Genomic DNA, 22,872 nt, shown 5'->3' with positions numbered 1-22,872 from the left:
TCTGTGAGTTAGAGGAAGTGCTGCTATTGGCTACTGCCTCTGTCAATCATTCTAGCTCGAAGACCGGCACTTACCTTGTTTCCCGGGAGGAAAAGTGTGAGAAAAAATACGATCAATACTGTTTTGAATGATTTAAAAACGTTTTTTAGTTATCAACATGCTCCGGTATGTTTTATATTGTTTCACATTGAATAGTTAAAGCACAGTTTTCCTTTAAGAGAGGTTCAAGGGCACCAATAAAAATAAACAAAAAAGTCCATAGCTCTGATAATATTAGACCTAGAGACCTGAAACTTCACTCAGATGTTTTTGACAAGACGGGAATTTGGTGATCTTCCTACTTCTTGCATAAAGTATATTCTAGTTATGGTTATCAAATATCAATTTTTTTTTTGGCAAGAATAAAAAAATTAAAATTACATCTATGAACTGATGTAGTTTAGGTTGGGTTTTAGTCCCATGCTAAACAAGCAGATTTTCATTAACTAGATGTTACCTTTCCCATAATGTTTCATGAAAGCATTTTGGCCTTACAGTTCTTCAGTTATAAGATTTTTCATTTGAATATGCAAATATATGCAAATTATATTTTTTAAAAAAGGGTGGATGTTAAGAGGCTAGAGAGACATTTCTGTGACACAATTAGCTTAGCATTGACCAAAAGTACAACTGTAGTTTGAATGAGTTTGATTTTCAGCACTGAACCACTGTCACTGATTTCTGAAGTTTCCACCACTCTGATTGTTTTATAAACACCTGCAGAGTTTAACGAATGATAAACAGGCGAACACATGAAATGGATAGAGGTCATTCACTTCATTGTGATTGCTTGGCGTTTCTATTCACAGAGAACAGCAGGTGCAAAACCAGGTTGACAGGCTGATTAAGTGGTGTTGAAAGTAACACAACACAGTGCTGACACTGCTGGTACGGGACAAAATGTAACAGGAAGCCACATATAGCAGGCAGCAGCGAAGGAAAGGGAGTGACATTTCAGTCAGTTTCAGCTAATCAACTTAAGATCTAAATTACTCAGGATCAGTTTCTGTTTCTGCTCCTGGAAGAAATTGCCAGTTCATCAAACTATCAAAATATTCATCTGCAAGAACAACAGGCTTATTTCATCAGATGGTTACAGAAGAAAATTGTCCCAAAAAGACTTGATTGTTTTGTGGGGATGGTTATCGTCGACTGTTCAGTGCAGTTGATCTCGTGTTTTCCTTATTTCGGGGAAGTGAAACTGACTCCAGCGTGGCAGCATTGATCATAGCTGCAGATTTATAGATATTTTGTGCATTTTTTTGCACAAAAATGTCACAAAGTTTTACCAAATCATATGATAACCATGGTGTAAATGTATTATATTTTAATCATGTGACACTTGGTTCCCTGCAGCTTCAGTCCAAGTAAAATGAGATAAATTCACATAGCAACAAACTCTTCTAAGACATTAAATGTGCTCACTGTCAAGAGGTGATGAATTAGAGAACAAGAAGTTCAGACAGTTCAAACAGGTGGACATAAATGGAAGGTGTCAAGGGACATGTGAGCTGGAATGAAGGACAAGTGCTGCAGAGGGAGGGCGAGGGTGAGAATAGGTAAGGTGAAGTAGGGAAGAGGTGGACAGGAGAGAGATAAACGTTTGGGCACAGAGAAGTACAGGGTGTCAGGACGGATCAGGACGTCCAGAGTGCAGAACCTCAGCGAGTCCTCGGCTGACCGGGAACGTAACCGTGACCAGAGGACAGAGAGAGAGAGAACATAAGGTCGGCCTCTGGTTCATTTATGTATGAAATGAATATTAGATTTCAATTAGATCGATTACAAAAAACAAATACTCTCCGTATCTGAAATTCAGAATTTATAGTATAATTTAAATTTAATGCATTTATTCAACATTTTCAGGAGCTTCTCACTGAAGGTGAAACCTGAGGAAGTTTTCTAAAAGTAATTTTCTGTTTTGTGTACAAAAGTGTGTAAAATTACAGAAATTATCTGTGAATTAACAGCCAAACTTCTGTTTTAAGCATTATGCCAAAAATAATGAATTACATAAATCTTATTAGTTTTACATTAATGTGACTTCTACATTCAAACTTAAATTCAAACAACTTAATTCTGGATGCAAATGTAGCAAAGTTTTTTTCATCACATCAAACCTTCAAACTTCAAACAAAAAAGTTTGAAGTACTGGAATGTATCCCAGCATGCACTGGGAGGAAAGCAGGAAAATGGTTTATCACACAACAACACACACTCACTCAAACGCATGGACAATTTAGCGTCCTCAATGAATTAAATGTGCATTGTCCGTCCTTCAACAGTGACAATACAGGATCTAGAGACAGATACTAGAGTTTGTGCTTTTCTAATTTGTCTTATGAACTTACCAATTTAAATAACAATGAAAACACTAATTCACCAAAGTGACTGTTAGATTCATCATGAGGCAGATGGTAAATATGAAGAAACACTCAGTAATTTAATCACAGGTTTATTTATTAAAAACTTTTTCGATCACAACAATGAAGTTCTGAATAAAACTAATGAACATGAGCTGTACTACACTGACAACTGCTTCACAATCTGAACTGTCAGCGTTCAGTTCTCACTAAAGAGTGTGTGAGGTGAACACATCCGTCTATTCATATATTGTTTTCTCAGCCGATGTCCATCCATCCACTGCACCACAGCACATGATGTGAGCTGCAAGAATAAAAGAAAGCACACATTACACATGAATCCTCACATACAGTAACAGCATTGTGTCCAATGGAAACTATTTACAACATTTTTACCAGGGAAACAGTCAGTGTCCAGTCTTTGCACTGCGCCATCCTGAATGCAGTTTAACAATATCATTAAAAGAAAAAAGACCTGTGCAGTAAAATAATGATTCAGTTACCGTCTTTGTCATCTTTGAATATATAAACTCCTTGGGCCGTAGCCACTGTCCACGACCTCCTCAGCAGCAAACAGCAGAGACACGGTCCGACAGCAGCTGCTGAACATATGGAGCAATAAGAAGCTAAAGAGACGGGTTTCCCTCAGGAGCTGGTGGAGACCAAACACAGAGCTAAAAAGAGAACACTGATCTGAGAATCTCATCATGCAGGACATCAGCTGACACAAACACCAACTCCAACTGTCCCAACTAATCAAAATATAACAATTATAAATAATGTCTATTATAATGAAGTTATGTAAAAGAAGATAGACCTCAACAATACTCAAACACTCCGTTTTCCCTCCACTCCTCCACAGTCTGTCACCCAACAAGTTCAACAGTGTACACACCTGCAGTGTTGTGAGCGTTCAGAGTCAATCCTTCTGGATATGTTGTCCACACTTGCTGCAGATGCTATAAAGTATGACTAGCCCTTTGCAGCCGGATGGTTTTTCCTCCAGGCAGCGGCCTCCCTCGCCACAAGGCAGCTTCTGCAGTCACCTTCCTTCTTCTGTGCTATGTACCTGGGTACAGGTAGTCCAGGCAGAGGAGGTGGAGGAACAGAAGAGGGGAGTGGTGCTGGAGCGAGGGGAGGACCAACAGCACTGGATGAGGGGCCATGCTGTTCATTGTCTGGAGGAGGAGAAGGAGGAGGAAAGGAGGAAGAGGAGGAGGAGACCCCTGCTGGAGGGCCAGGCTGCTCCTCCAGGACATGAAAGTTAACGGTCTGTCCTTGTCCCACCTGGACCAAGGACAGACCCTTTGTCTGAAGGAGAGTCTGGCCAGCAGCTGGAAACAAACAGACAAACTGACTGTTTTAGGATTTTCATCTTTCATTAAAAGATAAATCACAGAACAGGTTACAACACACCAACAGCTTCATGACAAACTCTTACCACTGAGTCCTCAATTCAATTCAAAGAGCTGGATGTTGGTCTGAGCCATCAACCTGGGGTCGGCCAGCACTGCCTCTCTGATGCCACATAATCCTTGAGACTGAATGACCAACGAGTCCTCATGGTCCCTCTGGACCACGTGGCCACCGGGTGAAGACGCAGAGCTGGTTGCAGACGGCCTCCACCAGGCGGCTAACACTGGCCCAGTTTGCAGGGCCCGAGTTCAGTCCAAGAAGACAGCTGAAAGATAATCAGAGAGCAGTGTGTGTTAATATAGATCTGATATTCATTAGAGGAAACAGTGATATCTGAAGTGACTCTCACCTCTGGAGACTCTCCTTCTCAAGACAGGAGGTGTTCTTCCCCGTCGCTGCCTTGAACTGTCACCTGGGCTGCATCTCCTGGTCTCTGGGAGGGAAGACACCTCGCTCTTCCTCCTGCTCTGTCTGGCAGGTGTTGCCAGGAGCTTGGAAGTACTTGGCACTGGTTTGAGGAAAAAGGTTTTGGATCAAGAATGAGCATCCTGTGCTTCCCCTCCAGCTCAGACCGCTATGCCTCAATGAGACAACAGGCTCCTCCGGGGGTCCATCTCGAAGATGTGGCGTCATCAATCCGGTCGCCATCCTGGAAAGCCAACACACCAACATTGGTAACCAAGGCAACTGTTTCAGAAGCAGCAGCAGCAGCTTCTTTGTCACCTGGAGAGAGACAAAAAGGTTTCACATGTTAATATTAATATTTGTGTGTGAATTTAGGACACACACAGCAGTGGTGTGAAAGCAGCTGTAAGAACATAAACTCTGCCTGAATTACACCTCATCCTAGAGAAACTCCCTGCTGGGAAAGAATATTAGAGATGGCTGCTGGACAGATCAATCAGTTAGACACACAGTGCATTTACAAAGTTCTTACTTTTTTACATTGTATTATTTTGAATAATCTTATAAATCGTTAAATTCATTCATCAATGACCAAAGCCAGCAAGCTAGCTGCTAATGGTAGCGCTAATGAAAATGGGGGCAGCTCTATGTACTGTACGTGCACATGTTCATTGCTGCCATTATCATCATTATCATTTATTGATATACATCACTGTTAGCATAATAATTGTTATCAATACTCATGATTGTTATTTTTACAATTATAATTATTATTTTAACTATTATTGTCATTATTATTATTATATACAATCAAACAAAATGTCACTTTATATAAACTTTGTCACTTGTGTATCGTGCTTCATGGTTAAAATGTTCTGCGTCACCTTGTTTGTCACCAGTGAAGATGCTAGCTATCCCCCCACTTGTCATTTGCATTCTTATGAAATTGTTAAATGCAGCATGCCAGCTGCTAATGCTAGAGCTAATTAAAATGGGGGGGGGGTCTATATACTGTACACGCACATATACTGTATATTGCCGCCATGTATATCATTGTTAGCATTATAGTTGTAATCAATGTCATTATTGTAGACAAGAAGCTAATCCTGATGATCAATGCTAATGCTTGACCCTTCTCCCAAACACAGACACAGTGTCTTATATGATAATATAGTATTTTTTAATGTAACACTTGTGGCCATAACATTGTTCAGTCTGATCAGCTGTGCTCTTCCTTGTTCCCGACACCCTCACTGTCGTATTACACTCTCTGCCCCACGTCAGACATACAATCACATGACTTCTGGACTCCACTGTAGCTGTAACAAACTCAATAGTTTAAAACATTAGATTCATATTTCATAGTCTTCAGCCATTATAGTTAATATCAGTGCTGTTCCAACAGCGTCACTTATTTAGAGGGAGATTGTTACTGGAGCAAATAAATATGAACTGTCTCACACATTAGGACTCATGATGGATAATGATTATACTTGTTACTAAAAATTCTGTTGCGCTGTTGATTCAACTACTTCTTTTTATTAAGCAAACTTAATAAAATTCAGCTTCAACTTCATCCACATCTATCTTTTGATTTTAAATAGTTAGTTGCTTGTAAATTGTACACTACAGTATTTAATTAATCCATTTATTATTCTTTTATACATGTTTCCAGTGTTGCTAATTGTTTAAATTAACGTAGTTTATAATGTCCAATAAAGTAACGTCGATTAAATGCACCTTTTTATTGGGCGTTGACTGAACACCTCCACAGGCTAACGCAGGTTGGCACAGGTTATCAGCTAACTCTAGCACTAGCTGGCTAGCTTGGTTAGCAAGGTGCATCTTCACCTGAACTGTGATATTAACAGGGATGCTAATTTTGGCTAGCAAAGAAATAGGCTTAAAACAAAATGTACTTACCGGAAAACCGCTGAAACTTTAGTGGCATCCCTTTATTGATGGTGTTTGATCATAATAATTTAGGAGAAATCTGTAAAATAACAGTTTTTCTCTGTAGAAATATTAATGAAATTCTCTGTAAATTTATTGTTTTTACACTTTATTTGAATTAGGATATTTTACTTTCATGTTATGGTGTCATTTGACCGTTACGATTTTCTTTTTACAGTGTGGATTAAACCAGTTCCCCATCAGTCATGTGCAAAGAGGTTACCGAGCCAATAACCGGCTCATGTTTCAGCCCAGTGAGCGTTCGGGAATGGGAACCTAATTTGGAGCTTTATTGGCCTGTAGAGTAGAAATAATCATTAAAACATGTTCACGGTGAACTGTTACAACAGAGGTAGCTGGCACACACTGATGCCAGTGTTTGGGTAATTGGGAAATTATTTAAACTTTTAAATTATTCAGGGTGAACAAACAGAAACATGTGTTGAACTTTGACTGAAGTTATTAGATTAGAAATTAAAATAAAAGATGCAGAGGGAGCAGGAGGAGTTCTGCAAAGTCAGACGTGCTGATGCTGTAGGAGGCTCTGGCCCAACAAATATGACTTTATGCAACCTGCAGGCTACACACGCACACGCACACACACACACACACACACATGCGCGCGCGCGTGCATAATGCATGCACACACACACACACGCGCACACACAGCAGTGATAGCTGGTTCTCACACCTCACTGCCAGGACCGGTTTAGTCTGGAGCCTCAGACAGGTTGTGACATGGCTGGTGAGCTGCTGCCTCATCCGATCACGTTTTAGCAGTATGTGGAAACAGGTGTTGAAACCTGCTGTTTGTGAAGGTTCAGTTTCTTATTTATTTATTTATGTGTTTTATATATTTTATATATCTTATGTGTCTGTTTCCTCTGTGTTGCCAGATTGCTGTAGACACAATTCCACCTCATGCAAATCTAATGGACAATAAAGTTTTTATCTCATCGTGTCTCATCTTCACTCTGATCCTGAGTCTGATTTATGAGACAAAAATTCCTTGATAAAATAAAATAACTCCTTCATGCCTCTGCTCGTCCTCCACATTTGAAAGGTCTCACTTCCTGTTTCCTGTGTGAAAACAGATGAAGAGATGCGGCGTCAAAATACTGATTAATTCTGACTGACAACACACTCGTCCCACTGAACTGAGTGTTGTGGGTAAAGTAGGTCAAGACTCAGCCGGTTATGTAACATGCTCAGTCTATCCATGGTTGCACAACACGCACACACACGCGCACACATGCGGCCACATACCGATCATCAGAGAGAGTGAGAGTGGGACTGACTCCACTGAACTGAACTGAGGGCGGCCTGATGATGAAGCAGAGTCTCTTCCTCAGGAGCAAGATGAATCCTCCTCTTAAACGCTGTAAAGTCACGTGACACTGTGCTCTCTGGTCATCACGCTGAAGTTACTGTTAGTCATTCCAATGATTTTGACTTTCAGGACTGAAAACCCAGAGTTACACCTGAAGTTACCTCGATAACCTCAGACCTCAGGTTGAGTTTCACCTGTTGCATCGTTGCTTCTCTTGTTTCTGCTCGATGGAACAACGAACGCTGAAGCCTGTGACATGTGGAGAGCAGCAGAAGTGACACAAACAGCACACTACATGTGTTTCTGTGGGTGCACAGCTTTATTGTAGCTGCCTGCGTGTCTCAGTGTTTGGTTGTAAAAGGCCGAGTTCAACGGGTCGGAGGACTCGTCTGTCAGAGAGACGTCACTTCTACAAGGAATGTCCTCGTCTGAGCAGTATGTCCTGTAAGGAACGCAGGACACATGAACGGAGACATGCAGCAGTCTGGTTTAAGTGACATAAAATGGGGCCTGAACTGGGTCAAGAAAGTAAAAGTAAATTAAAAAAAATTTGATAAAATGTCATTAACACAGTGCTACTGCAGAACTAATGTGATAATAACAAGGAAAAAATAATCAAAATTCACTGACAATGGGCAGTAAATGAACTCACAGTTTCTGTTTATCATAATGACAAAGCTTTTAAGGAAATAGAGAGGAATGTTTTTTTGTTTTTTTTGCAATATTTCTTCTCTGAAGAAACAAAAGTCTGTGATGCAACTTCGAAATGCCACAGAGCGTCTTCACAGACCGACACACGAAAGCGCCGACTCACGTCCTCCTGCTTTGACGGAAGTAAACATGGCCGACCAAACACACAGCGACTAAACTAACAAAAGAACCTTAGTCCCTGAAAACCAGAATCAGCTCTTCACCGATCCATTAAAGTGAAAATAAAGTGAATATTGAACCTAGTTGTGGTTTGATTGATTTGAAAGTAAAAATACAGACACTGTGACAGAGAGCGAGACAGGGGTAAGAATGGAGAGTTTTGTTTTTGTCAAAAGTTTAAAAATGTTCACTTCTGTCTTTTCATCATCACCTCTGAGCCACAGATTCCTCCAACACCAGCGACTTATTTCAAATGAGCATCAGCGTCTTTCTCTACAAATTCAGGAACTTACTGTGAAACACACATACTACATCTGTGTGTGTGTGGTTCAGGTATTACTCATGTTGTGGGGACCTAAATCTGATGACACAGTCACATTATGGAGACTCCGTATGATGTAAATCATGAAATTTTAAGGTGACGAGTTTTAAGGTTAGATTTAAGTTTAGGTTTAGATTAGGTTTAGATTTAGATTACATTAAGTTAACTTTAGATTGGTTTTAGATTAGTTTAAGGTTATGTTTAGATTGGTTTTAGATTAGTCTAAAGTTAGTTTCAGATTTGGTTTAGGTTTAGAAAGGTTTTAGATTATGTTAATGTTAACTTTAGATTAGGTTTAGGTTAAGGTTAGGTTTAGGCATGTAGTATTTAAGGTTAGAGTAAGTCCCCAGGAAATGAATGTAAGTCAATGTAATGTCCTCTGAAGTCATCGAGACACGACTGTGTGTACTGTGAAGGGTAAAAGGCTGTTTGAAGATTAGGTTTCAGGGTACACAGGCAAACATTTCACAATAAAATAAAAATAATTGCCAAAAGAAAATACAGTGAACAAACTGTACAGAAACACGAAACCATGGGCCATAAACGCTGGACACAGGGGGATATTTAAGTTTTACAGATGTCCACAGCTGATCACTGTCATTAAAACTTTATTCTCTCCACCCACCAACCAGCTTCTGTCAGCTGATGGAGGAAAAAAAATAAACACAGGAACATGGAGTCCCGATGAAGGGACATGAAGTCTCTGTTTGATCTGACCAGTGACTGAACCTGTGAATGTAGGTTACAGCAGTCACAGTGTGAGCCACTTTAACAGGGTCACTTCATGTCATATACTTTAGATTGTACACACACACACACACACACACACACACACACACACACACACACACACATAGTTTAGGCCTTTGATATTCATCATTATAATTTTAACATTTAATGATGGACAACAAATCTGATTCAGTGGCTGCAGCTTCATCTCAGTGGCATAACTGGATGTGAACAGCAGTCTGCACTTTATTTTGTCATGCTCTACTTTCCAAAATAGAGGAATTGCTTCATCTCCTACCCATGAGCACTTGCAGTCACTTTACTGTAGTTGGCTCAGATTTAGTTTCCTCAAATGTACAGTTCTTTTCATATTACAGTTTTAGCAACAGTACAAATGGCGCCATTTTCAACCTGGATATAAAATAATGTCGGATTTTACTGGAATTTGGTGGAAAGTTTCATCATTTTCATCATTCGTTTTGATACATGCATAACTTCATAACAACAAGGCGTAGGTTCTTTATGATTAATCAGTAAGAGACAGCCTGTTTTCAAAGAGGCTTTTCGGCCATTTTGAATACTTTGAAAAAGCAGTTCCTCTCCTCCTCCTGCACATAAAGAAACATAAAGTTAGATGAGCCAAAAATATAACCACAGACTATATAAAGATGGCCGTCGCCTCTGTGATATCACCCGCAGGTTTCTGAAGCTCAGAGTGAGCTGCTCACCGTCACCATCTTGGCAGTGTCTGACTCCGCCCCCTAACTCCCAGCTAATACAAAAATGGTCAAAGAGGAGGGACGTGTGTGGAGCTGGGACTTCGGTGCATGTCGGTTTGTGGCAAGTATACGCTCACCCACCTGTCACTCAAAGAGGCCACACCCTCAGTCCTCCATAACTGTAGTCCTTAATAAAATGTAAACAGGTGAGTTATATAAACAGGTGTCATGAAGGAGGAAATTAGCTCCAGAGACCAAAACAGTTTTTGTTCCAGGCTGTAAACATGTTGATTTCTGCTGTAAAGTTGGACATTTTAACATGGGAGTCTATGGGGACTGACTCACTGTTGGAGCCAGACTCTAGTGGCCATTAGAGGAACTGCAGCTTTTGGCCACTTCCCCTGGAGGATGTCCTCGTTCCATACAATTTCCTGATGATTCTTCTTCTTTGTGACATGAACTCTTGAATGTATTGTGCATTTGCAAGTAAATCTAGATGACACATTCACATGCTGACTCAGAAACATGCATTAAAAAAAGCAGCAATATAAATATGTCGAGCAGCATCAGAGGTTCAGCTGAGACGCTTTGAGAAAAAGAAGGATTTTTTTTTAACTGTTAATCATGCAAATCTGCTTTAGTCCCAGAATAAGAATATAGAGCTGGAACCTCCTTTAAGCTACGGAGTAATCATGGTCACGATTCATTTCCTGGTCGGAAATGGTTTCCCATCTACGTCTTCATGCAGTGGTGGTCCTTTTTCATTACACCCCACTGCAGGACAGGTTATGTTTACTCCTGATGTTTGGCATGTGCATAATGTTTTTTTACATGCTGGGGGGAGGGGGTGAGTCAGATGACTTTCCCCTGGCATCAAATGGACATACCGAAGATACTAGATATCCACTCGTGGGCTGACTGGGAGGGTTTGGTGACCAGTAAAGGAGTTTGAGCCAGAGAAAGATAATTCAGGTTTGAGAAGAATCAGATAAAATTCTCTACTCTACTCCAAATACACTGTAGATAAGAGATTTTCTTCTTCTTGCAATGAATTTGTCACAGCGTTGAGAAAGAGACGAGGGTTGTCATGAGAGTCTGGGCGACAGCCTGAGCACCGGAGCCAATTTTACCTTGAGTTATGAGCTAGCTGAGGAGTTGATGCTGCCTTACAGGCTTTCTCAGGTTATAAAGTGTCTTTTTAAAGCTGCTACATGTGTCAGTAAATCATTACTTCAGACAGTAGTATGATTAATGGAAATAAGATCACTGCCGCAGGGCGAGCCTGAATTTTATAGCTTACAACTGGATCATGTTTGGAGGGAAACCTGCTGGACGTCTTCGTGGCATGAAGCAGCAACAGGACGCTGAAGAGAAGAAGAGGAGATATCAGGCTGATGGACAAAAAATTGGCCTTATGGATGACACTATTTCATTTTGTGTTCACTGACAGTTATGACTCAAGTTCAGCTCTGGTGAAATCTGACGTGTAAATCTTTACTGTAGCGCAAGACCCACAGTTCAATCTTCTTTTTTTAGAGGCACATAGAGCTAATACATACCCAACTGCTAACACTCGCTATCACCTGCTAACACCTGCTAACACCCACTATCACCCGCTAACACCTGCTAACACCTGCTAACACCTGCTAACACCCTCTATCACCCGCTATCACCCGCTAACACCCGCTAACACCCGCTAACACCCGCTAACACCCGCTATCACCCGCTAACACCCGCTAACACCCGCTAACACCCGCTATCACCCGCTAACACCCGCTAACACCCGCTATCACCCGCTAACACCCTCTATCACCCGCTATCACCCGCTAACACCCGCTAACACCCGCTATCACCCGCTATCACCCGCTAACACCCGCTAACACTCGCTATCAGCCGCTAACACCCGCTATAACCCGCTAACACCCGCTATCACCCGCTAACACCCGCTAACACCCGCTATCACCTGCTAACACCCGCTATCACCTGCTAACACCCGCTAACACCCGCTAACACCTGCTAACACCAGCTCTGGATCCGATCGAGTCGTCTTCAGTGTGAAGGGAGTCAAACACCTTTTTTAGTGGCTCTACCCACGTCTAAAATACCTGCTTTTACCTGCTAATTTTAGTGTAAAAAGAGTAAATGTGAACCCTGGACATTCTCTTCTTCTGTGGTGAAATAAAACATGCACTGTAAGGTCCTGTGATGTCAGAAAAACTACAAGTCAAGGTGGATGAAACAACAATTTAGCTAGTAGCATAGATAACACAGTGTCTATAGCATGAACAACTCTCACTGTGAAAATACGTAGGTGTGTTTTGGTGGTTGACTCAGCTGAAAGAGGAAACTGTGTGTGAGGAGGATGTGATGGATGAGGAGAAAGTGGAGGACTGGAGCAGAGCTCTGCATTACTCTCTCTCTCTCTCTCGCTTCAGTGTGATGAGGGAGCAGTGACGAGGCTAAAAAAGCTGCTTGTGTAACGCTTCTGTCTCTCTGCCAAGTTTTTTTTTTTTCTCCATCACCAAACCAGGTCGTTAAAGTCTGTAAATCTGTCGTGTCGAACTCTGACTCTCGTCCAAACCGCGGCCGGGCTGAGACTCTGCTGCGCACAAAGGCTGCTTCTTCACATCTGGAGCGCAGACAGCTGGAGCTCATATAGAGCTGTGTTTAAAGACGGATTTTAACCAGAGGCAGAGAAAAGCATTGTGGGAACAAATACCAGGGAATTTTTTTTGACTGTATTTAGAAGGATACAAAGTTTTTTTGTTAACGTTTCCAAAACAAAAAAGGTGCTTGTGAAACTATTTTAAAAAAAGGAATTGAAGGAAATTTTACATTAAGTGTAAAACAGTTGACAAAATCTTTACATTTCACAGATTAGAAAAGACTTTTTGTGCAATTGTTTCCCTTTAATTACAGTGACATTTAACGATGCATATAATTGCAAATGTATGTAGTTAGATTTCAGGTTATATTTTTTAAAATGAAAAAGCTTTTTTCCCTTCAATATAAATATTTACAATTTTAATCCTATTTGTATTTGTAGCATATTTTTTTTAAAATAATACAAAAAATTTCATAAAAAACACAACAAAATACATCAAGCTGTCAATATCAATTTCATACTTAATTTTAATTATTTATTATTTCATTTATTATTTTATTATTATTCCATCTCATTTTACATTCATGTTTTTCATTTTACATTAATATTTTCAACATGTTTTTATCTTCATTTTATGTCTTTTCATGTGAAGCACCTGGTGCAGGTCATTTCTTTGTTGTAAAGGAATTTGTGCCTCATTATTATTATTATTATTATTATTATTATTATGCATGTACACCTATGATGCATGTGTGTAGCATGTACTTGTATGAACTTTATGTGTAATAAATGTCCATATTATTCTCTGCAGGTTAGTAGCAGTCTGTTTTTATTTTGGCTGATACACTCCTGCTTTATGGAGCCAAGACTGCAGGAAGAAGCCACAGGGGTGAAGTGAGGACGGCAGCCTGCAGCAGGAGGAGGACCTAACCACAGCAGGAAGATTTACTTCAGCTGTACAGATGGGAGGATCGGTGGTGGGGAGTGTACGGCCTCTGGTTGGAGAAGTGTTTCCATTTCAGGTCAGAACCCACTGACCCTTTGCACCTGATAACTGTCTGTGATTCAGAATTTTTGAATCTGTGTCACAATAAACCAAAAGTGCGTTTGGGAGGTTTTATATCTATGACATAACATCATCACCTGTTGCTCTCATCATCACTGTGGGAAAGCAGTTACAGTAACAGCGACTGTAACATGAACACACTTCCACTCTGAATGTGGGTGTGAGTGAACTTGACAGCTGCAGTTTTAACCATTACTCTACAACACACATAATACACCATCCAAAACACAGTGATGAACAATTTTTGAGGAAATCTATAAATTATAATCTAAATAATTTTCTGCACATTTTCATATTTTTATTTAGTTACCATGCCAACAGTAACCTGCGCTTATTTAGTTTGACCCCTTTGGCCTGTTGCTACCTGATTTTACATACGTCTGATTAAAGGAGCTATATTTGTTGTTTTCTATCGCTACATAGCCAACGTTAGCATTAGCTGTTTACTTAACAGTCTTGAACAAACGAGTTCGGCATCAAACTTTGTTCCTTTACTTGCCAAGAGCTGTCTCTGGTGGTGGAAAGAAAATATCAGCTCTTATTTTTTTTCTTCTACTGAAGTTAGCATGCTATCCAGCTAGCTAGTCTTGTCACTTTCCGATACCGAGTCACTGTAGTCTGCCTGAAGGAGTAGCTGCTCAGAGGAAGTATTATAACCTCTTGTCTTGTAAACGCAACAGTGGCTGAAGCTCTTGCCAAGGCTGGTCAGTAAACAGCTGCTAATGCTAACATTCGCTATGTAGCATTAGCAAAACTTACGAATGGCTCCTTTAATAGTTAATAACTGTTTATGTAAACATCACAGAACCATGGTAAATGGCTTAAATTGGAGAAGACACGTGTGCAATTAAATGTATAAGGATAAATTAATGAATTCATCTGCAGAATTTAACTGCAGAAAGTTAAATAGAAAAATTTACTCTATCGATGAAAATAATTATCTTCAATTAATACCCAGAAAACTGCAGAGTAAGCGCAAAGTAACTGCAGAATGAGCAGATTATGCTTTAAGGAAAGTGTTAATTAATTAAATTTAGTTTAGAAATAATTTGTTTTATCAAAATTAAAATGACATGTTTTTGGATGTGGTGATCAGTTAAAGTGCAGATCCGCTGCCAGGAGGTGATGACTCATCATTCACCACCCAGCCACATACATTGTTATGACATTAACAGTTGAACTGAATCATCCAGATGATGGGAAACTCTAACATTACGCTGTGAGTTCTCAGTAACCTCCATTGTCTCTCTACCTGCTCAGCCCGCATTCAACACCTGAGTCAACCTGGATTGGGAAATATTGTTTTTGATTTGTTTGACCAAGCTGGTGTCAGGTATGAGGTGTGATAACACGGGACAGTAACAGGAGTGTCAGAGAGTTTTCTTCAGTCAGGGTTTGGTTCGCAGAACACGTTTGTTATTAAAACAGGTTTATTTTATTATATATTATTATTACATATACGTCTAACCCGACACAAAGGAGGGAAAATCAAATTACAAATCAAATATAAAGTTCTGCCTTTTTCTGATTAAGAATTAAAGAAGAATATTATAAACAGAAAACATACTGGTGTGGTGATTGGATGGTTGCTGCTGGAAGTATCCCATCATCGGATCTGAGCCAGATGGCACTGAATCTGAATAAATAGATTTCTGCCAGTGTTGAAAACAACAAGTCGATATGAGTGCTGACCAGACTGGGCGAGTCTCGTTATGTAACTCAGATATAACCCATTATTTCACACTTTAATCTTTTGTTAAAAAAACAAAAAATAACTTTATATCAACTATGGAGAAATATATAAAACATAAATATCAATTATTCAAATTAGCAACTTTTATTTCAGAAATCCTGTGTCACTGCCGGACAAATAAATAATATGATGAAATATGATGAAACAAGGTCAGTTATACAACTGTTAGAGCAGCTGGACACTTTCCAATGTTAACAAATATGTGGTTCCATCCATGTGTTTTTACCTGCAACAATCAGTGAAAAGTAATGTTTTGATCAAAGTATAAAGGCATTAAATGATCAGGTTGCTGATAAACACTAATATTCTGATATTATTTTAATATATTAATTCTTTAGGTCCCAACATGCTGCAGAAATGAGTTCGATCTCTAGAGGTTGCATTATGTGTGTTCAAAAACCCAAGTCCCTGTGAGCTACAGACACGATAACAAGTTAGAAATGGAGGGAAAAGCGGAGGCAGTTAGAGGCCGTCAGCTCTAGGGGTGTGGTCACACAATCCACAAGGAAACGACAACAGATATAGGTCGACGCCTACAAAGAAAAATGAGAAAACTGCAGATCAATGTTTTTAAACTTCAGCATGAACCTGGAGTTTACTTTTCCCGTTTATTCACATGTTTTTGGATGATGAAAAGTTTATTTAACTAGTTTGATGTTGCCAAGTTTCTGTTGAAACAGGATTTGAGTGACACCACGTTGATCCGCCATGTTTGTTGGTAGCTAGTTATGTAAAGTCTTTTCTGCTTGTTGTCAGCAAACAACATAGAAGCCGTGTCCCAAATCAATTCAGAGGCTGCATCTGAAGAGCGATGGCGTCACAGCGGCGAGACTCGAAGACTTCTTCAAATGTGTCCTTCTCCTCCTGGACTTAAAACATCTGGTTTTTGAGAAAAAAAGTTACGTGTTCTCAAGGTTGCTAGGCGACAGGAGCCACGTTTTGCGACGCGACGGTAAGGGCGGGAACAGCTGGTGATGCACAGCGAAAATCCTCCGTATACCAGACCGTCTGATTGCAGTTCGGCCCTCGTGGTCGACGAAGGATGCGCCGCCTGAATTGACTTGAAACCTTCAGCTCGTGTGTGGGAACATATTTAGACTGGCCAAGATTTATGAATGTGTGCACGCACTTATTAAATAATAAACTGACAGATGATGTTTATTTTCTAGTTATGTGTGAATCGGAGGACACAGAGAATCCGGTTCAATAAATTAAGGAAAGAGTGGATTTACAGACTCTGTGGATGTAGAGAGAACTCACAGCTTCAGGTGGTTTTTGACTCTTTAGAGTAAAGAAAATTGAATGAAGACCTTTTATGCTCTGCAGCATCTACTTGCTCTGGATGCTTGTGTTACATCAGGACAGGTAGAGAAGCAGACATGGTGAATTTGAATGTTCAAATTTCAGTTGATGTGTTTCTTAAAAACCGACAGTCCCCCCACATGTTCAGTGTCCACAGGGAGACACAGTTAGAACTACACCCTGCGATCCTGAGTCTGTGGTCTTACATTAACTCAAGTGTCAATAACAAGCCACCAATAAGTACAGTAGCGCTCCCACTCCTCCCCCGACGTATCTGCAGCCATGTGTGCATATGACAGTAGCAATCAATACGAGGACGGACTATGTGACGGGATTCTGAAGAACTCCGTGATCCACCAACAGCAGCAAATAAAAGGAAAGACCAACTTAAGGTCATTGTCCCGACACTTGGCACAATGTGTGTGATTATTTTTGATTTTTAATAGGGTGAAAGCGCTGAGTCGGCCAGAAAGCTCTCCTATTAAAAAAAGATAATGGCGGCCTGTTGTTGGCGGGTTACTGAGTGACAAAGCAGCGCCGGCCATGGCCTACATATTTCTGTTTGTTTAATAAACGATAAGATCCCTCGTTCCCGGCATTAAAGTAGGACACCTCAGCTCCACAGAGACGGACGGAGGGAAAACAGAAAGTAAACATGGGAAAAAATATTGTTGGGCATTAATTGGTGTCTGCAGTAAAGGAGAGAGAAACACTGGATACGAGTGTGTGTGTGTGTGTGTGTGTGTGTGTGTGTGTGAGGTAACAGCTCTTAGTGTCTTTAACTGTGACTCTGCTTCAGTGTCAGGATAATTAGTGAAATGAAAACATGAACCCGTCATTATTCTTCTGTGTTCACTCACACCACATGACAGATCGTCCCGTGCTGCTGTTCTTCCCGCCGTTTGTCTCACTTCAAAGTCAAAACACGAGCTTTACATCTCTGTAACAAACTGAAACTCAGAGTCAAAGTGTTTCTGTTTGTCTCGGCCGTCTCTTTGTGGCAGAGACAGTGAATTTAAATATTTATAAAAATTAATTTCTGCCGCTGTAATAAGAATATTTAATGTTTCAAACAAAAATCAACTTCTTTCAAAAACTTTCTGGAATAATAACAAGTTGATTTTCATTGGAAATCAGTGTCACTGCACGAAAAGATTTTGTTTTTACTTTTTCTTTTTAGTCAAAGACCTCTTATATTCACAGTATAGAGTCTATTTAATGTAAAGCTCCGTGTTTTCATCTTTTCCTGTGTTTTCTTTTGAAGTGTTGATCCATAAGAAGATATATTTATGGTCTCATCTCGGTGTCAGTCTCATCAGTCTCATCTCATAACAACAGGTCGGTCGGCCAATCAGAAGAGAGGAGGCTCTGCACCAAGCACAAAATTATTCTGACAAAATTTCATACAAATGTTTAATATTTTCTCCGACTCTGGATAAACAGGATGTCACCTGAGACCAGTCTGAGTGGCGGAGGGATACGACCACGAGGAGCTGACAACAAATCTACTCTCCCTCAGTTTCTCCATGTGTGTTTTCTTTTGTTTGTTAATGTCGTGAAACGAACACAGACACAAACACCGGTCCTCTGAGCTGTAAACCAGCAGCTCTCAGCTTCCCAGGCTGTTCTGTGCAGCTCCCAGTGTGAATGTGAGGAAGAGCATGAACTCAAAGGATCTAAACAAAAGAAACAAAGAGAAGAAGCAAAGACGGAAAAGGTTTTTTCTAGAGAGGAATGACCCCTCGTCAACTTTTACTGTAAATACTTGTGGAAACACGGCAGTACGTACAGTATTATATAAGACTTGGGCAACAGAAGCACGACAGGATTCAGAAAATGGGTCATGTTTGGTCGACTCAGAGTGTAGAGAACATCTGGACCTGAAGGTTTGCAGCTGTCAGTACGTGACGTTTCTCTGCTCTTACATTTCAAACACCTGACAAGTGAAAATATTTATATCTCATCAAATCCTCTGAATCCATCTGAACTATTTTCAAACAGATTTTCGACAAGGTCTTTACTCCGCCGTCCCACTGTATAACCTGACACAGTTTGGTCCCATTAACAAACAACAGACCTGGGTCAGATCAACATTAAAACAACAACAACAACAAAACAACAACACTTTGACATTTACATGATCCCATTTGTCCGAACACGAGCTGCTCCTCCGACATTTCCCTCTTCCTCTTTGTATTCAGCACCAGGATGCTGACATGTTTTTATCCCCGTCAGCAGCTCCTTTTTCTTTTTTCTTTTTTCCGATAGTTCCGACGTGCCGTGAATGCAGCATGAAGTCCTCCTCAGACAGATGCTTGGACTGAAGCGTCTCCTGGCTCCAGCTCCTGCTGACTTGTCGTTAACCGACAGAAAGAACCCGCTGTTGTATCAGGATCTTTCTCAGACCCTATAGACGCTCAGTGAGACTGGGTGAATGGGTGAATGGGTGAATGGGTGAATGGGTGAATGGGTGACCCAGATCTGGCTGGTGTAAGTCTCAGCGGTGCAGCCATACAAGCTGCTTGACCGTTGCTTAGTTACTTGGTTTTCTTGCCAGATCGTTTTTTATTTTGGGGACTTTAGACGTGTTACCGTGGCAACCTTACATGAGACAGTGATGTCCCCGCTCTGGACGAGACAGACAGAGAGAGAGACATCAGTGGCACGAAAACCATGAGAAGCTCCAGAGAGCTTCATTAGAGGCAGAGGGTTTGGATCCCACCAGAACTTTGTGGCACTTAAATCGTGTTTGTCTGATTATGTGCGATAAGCTGTTTCTCAACTCAGGGGCCACGTCCTTCAGAGACCTTCAGGGGCCTCGGGAAACCACATAGACTACGAATGCCGAACAGAAATGAGACGGTTTGGTCTACAGAGTTCACCTTTTTGTAATAGACATAGACTGTAAGGAGCGCTATGAATCTTGGGATATGTTGTCCCCCGAACTGAGACACAGCTTTACAGAGCTGCAGGGACGATGTATTTTTGTAGGCTAACCCGGAAGTTAGCATCACCCTGGTTCGCTCAACAAAAAGCCAATGAGATTTTTCCGTTGTCTTTTGTACTGCAGAAAATAAACATGTTTCTGATCCTGACAGGTTTAGTTCAGCAGGATCATCTTCACTAATGAACCACTTTATGATGTTTGAAGCCTCAATGCAATCAGAAGTAAAATGCTAACGTTAGCCTATAAACCAGCTTCACCACGGTCACATGACTTCAGTAAACTTCATAGTGTGATTCAGCTCTGACCTTCTACTGAAGCCTTTCCTCTGAGAGTTAGTGACAGTTTGTAGAAACACAACGAGGTGACGAGGGAGCGATTCGTAAGTCTTGCTATTGCTACCTAGCTAGCGTTAGCATCAACAGCTGTTTACTTCAACAGGTTGTGAGTTCATCACATTATGATTCCTCTATTGAAGTCAGCATGCTAACCAGCTAGCTGTCACTGTAGTGTCCAGTCTGCTATGAAGAAGTACCAACATGACCTCTTGTATTGTAAACGCAATGATAGCTGCTCTTGCTCTCTGCTAATGCTAACGCTAGCTATGTGGCAATAGTAGAACCTACAGATAGCTCTGTCGTCTCATTTAGACACTCGTTAGCAACCGGCCTTTTTTTTTTTACAGACGGAAAGGCTTAAAGAAATCAAGACTTACTGACATATTTTATGTCGTAGAATAAAACGTAAAAATGTCTCGAGCTTGTGTTAAACACAGAAACTTCAGCCATCTAACTAAAAACACAGAGACTTCAGGACGAGGGAACCAGAGGTGCTAAAATGCTAATTTACTTCCAGGTTTTAGGAGTCTTTACTTTAATATTTTCTGATCTGACAAACAGGAAATTGTGATGAGAATTAATGTTATGTCCACAAATTCTGCTACAGGATAAGATCGCCATTACTGAAGTTTTGTTTTTCAGAGTTGCGCACGGTGCTGCCTCTGGTGGCCACAAGTCATATTTCACCAATTTATCAATAATATTTTCCATTTGTTTTGAAAAGCAGAACATTTAAATTATAATTTAATGAATATTGCTAGAATATAATTTCTGACCACCAGTGGCAGCAGTGAGCACAGGGCCATTATGAGGTAGACATGAGTTATTTTGGATTTTCAGAGGACGAGTGGCGGGTTTGTGTTTCTGAGATTTGTCCGATAATGTCATCTTAACTCAAGCGTAGTGTGTGAAGGCTTTGCCACAATAACCGGAACATATCAATATTCAAATAACCACAATGATTATCAACATGTTAATAACAGAACAGGACTTTTCTACTCTCATCCTGCTTCATCTTCTGTTCTACACTCGAGCTGCAGCGTCTGCTGCTCGTTTCTCCGTCTGACGGCAGCAAAGACACGACATTAAAAAAAAAAACAACCTCAAACCAAACACTGATCTATAAATCAACAGCTCTGGATCAGCTGTGTCATAATATCACAACATTCAAAACAACATTAAAACATTTGTGCTGCGGCCTTTTGTTCAGTGAAACAGGCGGCAATGTCAAAAAAACAACAAGAAAACTATTCACAAGACAATCTACATCTCATGATACACAATATTATTCTTCTCCCAGCAAAGCTTTATATCCTGACAGTGTGCTGCAAACAAAGCAAAACCATATAAAACACGTTTACTACGTCTTCATACAAATATATTTAAACAGTCACCGAAGCGCTGACGTCAGAAATATCAAACCCATCACCTCAAAACTCAGATTCTTAGATTTCAGTTCATTTACCTTCATATTTTACTCGCACTGGATCTTATTGCTGCTCACAATTAAATTCAATTCTTACTGAATACTCAATGACGTAATGTTGGTGATTAAAAACTGTAGTTTGAGCATTTTTAAGTCTGATTTTTCTGTTTAACTCACAAGGGTTAATGTAAGAGGTGGGAAAATAATTGATATTGATCTTAATTTCCTGAGAGAACGAGCAGCATTTTATAATTTAAGAATAGTTGAATTACTTTGGTGATATAAGTTTTAGAGAGCGAGGACTGGGGGAACGACCTGATCCAGTAGGAGTGATATGTTTTCAGTGGTACGAGAGCAGAAATATTTGAAATATCATTTATGAATTTGACCCGTAAAGTTTTTGGAAGGTGATCTGTCACTGAAATGAGAACTTCTTCTTCTTCTTCTTGGTTTATATTCCTTCAGTTCTGTCTTACAATCGACGAACACAGTCCGTGTGCAAATCAAAGAATTTATAGTGTCAGGAGGAAGCTCCCGTTTCACCTGCTGCAGATTTGAAAAGTTCAACATCGGCAAACTGACGAGTCCGACCCCCGATGTACCGAAACAAACCGCATCAATGTCCATTATCATGATGTCTGACGCTAGAAGCTCCTTCCCGCTACAGAGATACATAAGGCGCATTGTGGTAGCTGTGGCGGACAGATAGCTAGCGTTTGCTAATAGTGCGAATGAGTGAGTGTGTGTGTGTGTGTGTGTGTGTGTGTGTGTAGGCCGGTCACTCCAGGCCGAAGCCCTCGGCGTTGGAGATGGCGATGGTGAGTTTGTGTTTGAGCTCCTTCCTGGTTCGGTACGGAGGCAGACAGATCTGATTGAAGCAGGTGTGAGAGATCGGCAACCTGACGGAGAGAAAGACCAGACGACAAGTTACAAAAATAAAGTTAACTATCAACTCTTAAAATTTTAAATAAAAGTTAAATATTTATGATTCTGAAAAGACTTTTTTAACCAAAAAAACACTTTAAAACATCAAATCACTGAAATTGGAGCTAGTTTTTCATTTGACGAGCAAAAAAGTAAATGATCCAACAACAGTTATTTATCCTGTCCACCTTGAAATCCTCTTATCATATTGCTGTATATTGTTGACTAATAAAAGAATGAATAAAAACTTGTCTGATATGAACTTATACCCAAACAGATCGTATGACTGATAGAAAAACCTCCTGCATGTGTGAAACCACCGCCTTGGAGCAGCTGGTTCACTTTCTGACTCAGTCTTATCACACCTC

At 40.4% G+C, this 22,872-nt stretch overlaps 1 protein-coding gene across 1 annotated transcript in view; it reads right to left on the bottom strand.

The window, feature by feature from the left end:
- Nucleotides 1-22,325: 22,325 nt before the first annotated feature.
- Nucleotides 22,326-22,872, bottom strand: part of hectd2 (HECT domain E3 ubiquitin protein ligase 2) — a 41,048-nt gene continuing 40,501 nt past the window's right edge. The window contains exon 22 of the mRNA XM_022748659.1: nt 22,326-22,479. Within this exon, the coding sequence (XP_022604380.1) occupies nt 22,359-22,479 (121 nt within the window). The 3' untranslated portion in view covers nt 22,326-22,358. The remainder of the gene's footprint in view (nt 22,480-22,872) is intronic.

Source organism: Seriola dumerili, unplaced genomic scaffold (genome assembly GCF_002260705.1).
Source record: "Seriola dumerili isolate Sdu_G_001 unplaced genomic scaffold, Sdu_1.0 BDQW01000127.1, whole genome shotgun sequence".
In the NCBI taxonomy this organism is placed as follows: domain Eukaryota; kingdom Metazoa; phylum Chordata; class Actinopteri; order Carangiformes; family Carangidae; genus Seriola; species Seriola dumerili.
The sequence above is the reverse complement of the archived record's forward strand: the minus strand, read 5'-3'. Positions and strand labels throughout refer to the sequence as shown.